Source organism: Salvia hispanica, chromosome 5 (genome assembly GCF_029641045.1).
Source record: "Salvia hispanica isolate PSC_SH4W2 chromosome 5, Shi_PSC_v1, whole genome shotgun sequence".
NCBI classification, from domain to species: domain Eukaryota; kingdom Viridiplantae; phylum Streptophyta; class Magnoliopsida; order Lamiales; family Lamiaceae; genus Salvia; species Salvia hispanica.
Genome location: NC_142696.1, coordinates 48,974,054 through 48,980,699, shown reverse-complemented (window position 1 = coordinate 48,980,699; position 6,646 = coordinate 48,974,054). Strand labels below are relative to the sequence as shown.

The window sequence follows — 6,646 nt, the reverse complement described above, 5'->3', positions numbered from 1 at the left end:
TCTAGGTCCTTAACAGAAACTGTATATCCAATACAGAAAAATGAGATTTTGATATATGGCATTATATTATTAAAGGATTTAAACATGGAGTAATATTATACTACTGTATTTATTTGTGATTAAATTTGTATGTTGTACCTTATTGCCTCTTGATATACTAAACCGTTTATTTGTATATAAGAGTATTAATTTTAGGAACATTAACTATGTATCATTACAATCCAAAATACAAATTTTAATAAGGTACATATTTTTTATACTTTCAAAATTTTATTTAAAGAGAAAGAGAAAATATAATATTAAGTAGATGAATTAAGAACATGAGATTATTTTTTGATTTGCAGTTCGACATTCCAAAAATTAAGATTAAAAGAAATTAAAATTTGATATAGAATATATTAATACATGGTTTTGATTTTAAGAATTTTATGATTCGAAATTATTTAATTTGAGGCAAATGTTTATCCTTCAATCGGAAGCAAAATGAGTTCTCTATTTTATCAGGATCCATTTTAATCATTCTTTAAATGTTACTCTTTTATCAGGAGTCGCCAATCAGATAAAAAATAGTATTCATTTTGCAGGATAAAATAGAGAATTCATTTCAATCATTTCTCATTACCAAATAGCTTCATTCAAATTCCATAACAATGAGATCTTTACAATCAGAAAAAAACAATAGCAGTAATATTTTTTTTTAATTGCAGAATAAAAAATAGAGATTCATTCATTTTGCCACAGATTAACAAAAGTTGAACCTAAATCTCAGAGCAAATGCTCTTAAGAGCTGAAATTCTCAAACATCTCACTCCACACTTCAAGCTAACGCACTGCGCATCGCTCGTGCAACGAGAGGGGCATTCTTGTAATTTCCTCACTTGCATCGCCTCCCTACCTTCAACCATGTTTGGGGTTTGCAGAACTGCAAAAAATAAAAATTATCAAAAATTATGATACCTATTTTCTAAAAATTCAAATGCCATAGTAGGGTAGTGATAAAATGCAAATACAAACTCAAAACTCTTCAACCCAGCTTCAACACAGTTTCAATACAATATCAACGCAGTGTAAAATTTCAAAATTTTAATGTCAACACAGTATCAACAAAATATCAAAACAGCATCAATCGTTGACTGCCGTTGAAATTCTATTGATATTTTCTTGTTGATGTTTTTTTGTGATCTGTTGACATTTTCCAATGGTCCAAATCATAGTTTTGAATTTGTACAATATTTAGAGTTTTCATTTGATCACATCCATGTCATAGCAATAATAAACTACTAACAAGAAATATACGATGAATAAACAATAGTATAGAAATTATACCAATTGAAATCATGAAGATTGCAACAAGCATCAACCACAGAGATCTAACAACTTTAGCCATTTTCTTGAGGATTTTTTGATACTGATGTCTTCTGCATAAAAAGAGAGTCAAATATATATAGAGCAAATGGTTGTTAAGCATGGTAACTATATTAATTAATTTCAATAATTCCGGACGTCAAATTACGAAATTCCATGAATGGAGCATAATATTTTTTAATGTTAATACATTTATTTAAACGTTACATGTATAAAATCATCACTTTCCATACGAATTATCAATCAAGAATATTGTATTTGTGACATTATCACATATGGTAACTACAAATTAATGCAATAAAATCTCAAATGTAATTAGATGCAATTACACAAAAAATCATGATAAATCAACATAGAAAAGAAATGTAAATCAGTATAGATCTTTACCTCACACTCTCTCAAATAGAAGCTTGAATGTTTGAATATCAACAGAAAAATAAAAAGGCGTGAATTTTAAATTTTAGATCTAAAGTACCCAAAGATTATATAGGAGATTATGTAATCAATTTGTCATAAATAATTCATAAATCATGTGCTGTCCATTTGATAGGACAACTCATTCTTTTCTTAAAAAATGTAAACAAATAATATCCAGTAACTGCTTTTTCAAGAAGAGATGTATTCTCTTACACATCATTCAGGTATTAAAATATTATTCGCATTTTTAATTGAAATGCACGCTTTCTAACTCATGAAATCACAAAACTTAGTCACAAATAGGATCTTATTAGACTATCATGCTCTTTTGTCTTTTCTGTTTAAATTAATATAAAATATTGTATTAAACTTTGTTTATAAATTTGGGAAGATACATACAGGTTGAGGAATAATATTATGATATCTAGAGTATCTCCTATGATCCCAGAAGGATCACCTAATCCGAATCCTAATACATTTTCTACTCTATTCCTCACAAACATGATAGTGGTCCCCACCGTTATATTTTATGTTTGTGAGGAGTGGAGTAGGAAATGTATTAGGATCCGGAGTAACACGGAAAGTTGTCAAATCTTGTATTTTACATCATTTGTATATTCCAAGATACATTCATGTGCTCACTGATGATACAATTAGGGAGTGTTCGGTTTGCAAGATTATATGCCGAGATTAAATATGTAGTGTGTTTGGTTCATGAGATTGAATCTCACAACTCAATTCTAAATGAATAATCATGAGATAATTGGTTATAGCTAACTCTCTATGACTAAAATAATCTCACAACTCAATCCTAGACTATATCTTGGTATTATTTCATGTATGAAAAATATATGAGTAGAAAAATGTTAATATTACTCCATCTACATTGCTTGAAAGAATCTAATTTGATCATATTTAGCCATCAAATGTGAGATGAACAAATAGTAGTGTTGTGTTGTTTAACTTCCAAGAATTTCAATGAGAGATCATTGCTTTCTACAAAATAAAATGTCAAATATTTGTCCTAATTGACAAAAATAATTGTAATCTGTGTACATATGCTAAAATCAAGACTACAACAATTCAAGAAAACCAGTAAATTATAGAGCAATTCCAATATATGAATCAGTTCACTGAGTAGCATCCACAGAAGCCGTAACCGGGCGCCTCAGAGAGAAGACGCCGGCTTTATCCTCTCCAACAGCTTCTCCGCTTCGATGAACCCCACAAACGGCCCTAGAGACAAGTACTTCACAGCTCTCCATCGGGGCTTATATGGAAGTGCAAAGCAATGCAGATGGAGGTGGTCGACACTGTTAAAGGGGGGTTGGTGGAACCCGAACCTATACTGCTCAGCGTGAGGCGCGTCTCTCTCCAACAGAGCCCGGCCAACATCCAGCATGTTGCTGACCAGAGCAAAGTCCTCGGCCCTCCTCCGGAGCTGCTTCACAGTCGGTATGTGCTCGACCGGGATGACAAGATAATGCTTTAACGCAGACGGATTGATGTCCTGAAACGCGACCACCTTGTCGTCCTGGTGGAGGATGGTGGCCGGGGTCGAGGCACGGGTGATTTGGCAGAAGATGCACGACGACGATAGAGCTCCGGCCATTGTCTTACTCTAGGAACCTGCATTCACTCATTCCATATCTCTAGAATTTCTTCTACAAAAAAACCCCCTTTTTTAGAGTTTTGATTGAATAGAATTCAACTGCAGAGATGCAAATCTGAATGATATTTTTTAATTAACAGAGATAAAGAACTCCAAATCAAAATCACAACAAAAATTCTTCCTTTTTCATTAACAGAGGTAGAGAATTGGGAATCGGAATCGTAATCGTAAAGAGTGACTGTTTATGAAGCTATTAACCAACAAATCAATGGAAATTTCACGAAATCCGCAACAGTGATTGATTCAATTCAGCTCAAAATTCGATATCAACCGAATTTCTCTTTTTTCCTGCCTAATCGGAAAAATAAAAATTGACATTTTATCACAGATCAGCTGGAAAATGCCAGAATCAAATCAGATTGCCACATACGAATTTAATTCAGCTCAAAATTGAAGCAAAATCGAAATCAGAGAGCAAACATCATCATAAAAGAGCGAGAGCTGGAAAAGCAAAATTAGTACCACGGGCACAGAAACACGAATCACAATGAGCCGATGTCAGGATCGGCGGCGAGCCGCCCTATTCCGGTGGTCGTGGCGGTGGATGAAGACGCAACAGCTGCCGCGGACGATTTGGGGATTTAGGGATTTGTTTTTGTTTTCCTTTTTTATTTATTCTCTTTTCAGATGACTGATTTTTGCGCTAACTTAGATTTTTACATTTCATTTATTGTACGTTCATTTTTTATTAGAGCTAATGTGTATACATAATTAAAAAGTTTTTATTCTAATTATTTAAAATCGATCCAGTATATCGACCTAGGTTTGTGTTAAAATGACAACACATCTTAAAGTGACACCGTGACACCACTTATACAGCAATATTATAAACGCTACACAGCAATATTACAAACACTACACGGCAATCTATAGATTGTTGTATAGTGTGTCGGATATTGCTGGACAAGAAAAATTGCTGGATAAAGAACAACAAATTGCTGGCCGATTTTTTTTTTTTTTTGCTACGTGGCAGCTTATTATTCGTCCACGTGTACAAATGATTGGCTAGGAATGGTGGTATGGTGTTATTTTAAGTGGTGGTGGCACCCTAACATGCCCTAGACCTTTTACTATATTTAAAATTGAGTATTTATATCAAAACTTTAATTATATAATTGCTAGTTATATATTATGTGAGTATTTTTGTTTTAAAGATAAATGTTGGCGATAAATGGCTCTTCTAATGCTCATTTTAATACTATTAACACCACTTGTGCTGTTGTGCATGTCACATTGACAAGTAATTTGTGCTAGTTTGCAAGTATTCAAGTTGTCGAAACTGAAATTGAAATTTATGTATACACTAGCATACATTTTGAAATTGAAAAAATACATAAGAAAACACTTGTGTCTACAATCTAAGTAGTCTCTTATTCAATATTGGTTTCAAAACTGAATAAGATCCCATTTTATGGTATCAAGACACAACAATAACATTTGATACAAAAGTATTAGGAAATTTTGAAATAAAAAGAAGTTGTAACAACCTTAATAACTAAGCAGGGCATTGGAATCCAGGTGGTGGAGTTTTGCCACAGCCAACAAGAACTTCTAGGGCAATGGGGAGGATGATGTTGATATTGAGAAGCTTGGCTTTGATGGTGGTGCATAGGCAGAGGGCGGCGTCCAGCCCCACTAGCCCCTCGAGCACCGGGCAGCACTTTTCCTTGGCGCTTGGCCCGACCCCTATGTGCACGAGGCCACCCAATAGGTCAACACACGCACCTAGTTTCAAGGTGTCGATTGGGCACGTGTCGGATGCCTTTGGTGGTGGTGGCGGTAGCGTTGGTGGTGGTGGTGGACACGGAGTTTCTGATGGTGGTGGTGGTGGTTTGACAATGGGAGGTGTGGGAGCGACCGGTGGCTCAACAACGGGAGGTTTGGGCACGACAGGCGGTGTGGGAGTGACAACGGGTGGTTTTGGTACGACTGGTGGCTCGACTACTGGAGGTTTAGGCACGACAGGCGGTGTGGGAGTGACAACGGGTGGTTTTGGGACGACTGGTGGCTTGGGTACCGTGGGTGGTGGCTTGACCTTTGGCGGGACGGTAGGTGTTGGCTTGGGGTGGTACGGCGGTTTTACATGTGGCGGGTGTGTCGGTGGTTTGGGGACGTGGGGCGTTGGCGTTGGCGTTGGCTTTGGCTTTGGTGTCGGCGCCGGAGGCTTAGGGGGGTGTGGTGGTTTCACCTTTGGTGGAGGAGTAGGGATCTCACAAGTTGGACATGCTATAGTAACAAGAAGAGTTCCTAAATTGAGAAATAGTATGATTTGAGCAATTTTGTGGTTGTCCATGTTGAAGATGTTGCATATGATGTTGTGGTGCACCATGCTACTTATAGACATTGAGAGAGGGTCCACCTAATTATTAAGGACTCAATAATTTTGTACTAAATTTATCTCTAAATTAAATTTGACTTGGTATAATTTTGATTGTAAAGTTATTGAGAGAAAGTTATCTAATTTTGTTTTATATTTCTGAAAGGCATATATAGATCTTGTATTTGGTGCACAACAAATATCCACTCTAAATATATAATCGTGATTGTAATTGGTGCTAAAATTGAATTATTGGAGTAATGCTAGTATTGATTTTGGTGGGAAATTGAAACTAGTTAATTCCTAATTAACTATAATAATTAATTAATCAAAAAATCATAATTCTTTAATTGGTTAAATCATAGATTTCCAATTTATTGCGATTTTACAGACAGGTCTTGACCCCAAATTGTGAGGTCTACTATAAATCAAAGAAAAATAGAAAAAAAACAGGAGAAGAGAGTCAAAATCAGTGGGGTCTATTTATCGAATCAATATTTTATCTATTTGTCATGTTTCATAGACGAGGGGATTCATTCCCTTGATCTGGACCGCTCGATTTTATATACAAATCTTGAATTTTATCCCTTGAAGATTGATGTAATCGTTCTAGATAAGTTAAGATTGTAACACATTGAAATTTGATAAGTAATAGTATCTTGTATGGTCTCTAACTTTTTAGCATCATTTTATTTAAACATGAAAGAGAATAACTTAATCACGAGCATCATCTCTCGTGGAGCTTGTGATACACCCTGAAGGCGGACGACGGCAAGAGATCGCCAGTCACGTAGGGGGCGGCATCGTTTGCAATGGGTGAACAAGAGAAAGACGAGAAAGGAAGACTTGAAAACTAGGGTTTCGAAAAGATTAGG

At 35.4% G+C, this 6,646-nt stretch overlaps 2 protein-coding genes and 1 long non-coding RNA gene across 5 annotated transcripts; all 3 read right to left on the bottom strand.

Moving 5' to 3' along the window:
* Window positions 1-586: 586 nt before the first annotated feature.
* LOC125186526 (uncharacterized) lies at window positions 587-1,827 on the bottom strand. Its single transcript, XR_007170461.2, has 3 exons — window positions 1,753-1,827; window positions 1,327-1,418; window positions 587-922 (listed from the first exon to the last, which is right to left on the bottom strand). It is a non-coding gene; the product is annotated as an uncharacterized LOC125186526 (long non-coding RNA).
* A 926-nt stretch (window positions 1,828-2,753) lies between these two features.
* HINT4 (histidine triad nucleotide-binding 4) lies at window positions 2,754-4,337 on the bottom strand. Of its 3 annotated transcripts, none has more exons than XM_048083616.2 (2): window positions 3,917-4,337; window positions 2,754-3,411 (listed from the first exon to the last, which is right to left on the bottom strand). In XM_048083616.2, exon 2 carries the CDS (start codon window positions 3,392-3,394, stop codon window positions 2,951-2,953), a length of 444 nt encoding a protein of 147 aa, XP_047939573.1. In that variant the 5' UTR covers window positions 3,395-3,411; window positions 3,917-4,337; the 3' UTR covers window positions 2,754-2,950. The 3 variants fall into 3 exon arrangements, with proteins under 3 accessions (XP_047939573.1, XP_047939572.1, XP_047939571.1); XM_048083615.2 differs by having other exon boundaries at window positions 2,754-3,443; window positions 3,917-4,326; XM_048083614.2 differs by having other exon boundaries at window positions 2,754-3,446; window positions 3,917-4,315.
* Window positions 4,338-4,724: 387 nt separating this feature from the next.
* LOC125186864 (Bifunctional inhibitor/lipid-transfer protein/seed storage 2S albumin superfamily protein) lies at window positions 4,725-5,765 on the bottom strand. Its single transcript, XM_048083341.2, has one exon. The coding sequence runs from the start codon at window positions 5,745-5,747 to the stop codon at window positions 4,950-4,952; it is 798 nt and encodes a 265-aa protein (XP_047939298.2). The 5' UTR covers window positions 5,748-5,765; the 3' UTR covers window positions 4,725-4,949.
* Window positions 5,766-6,646: the final 881 nt, after the last annotated feature.

What these genes read in the sequence shown, in the direction of transcription:
- HINT4 (XM_048083616.2), bottom strand. Translation starts at nt 3,394, where the DNA reads ATGGCCGGAGCTCTATCGTCGTCGTGCATCTTCTGCCAAATCACCCGT.
- LOC125186864 (XM_048083341.2), bottom strand. Translation starts at nt 5,747, where the DNA reads ATGGACAACCACAAAATTGCTCAAATCATACTATTTCTCAATTTAGGA.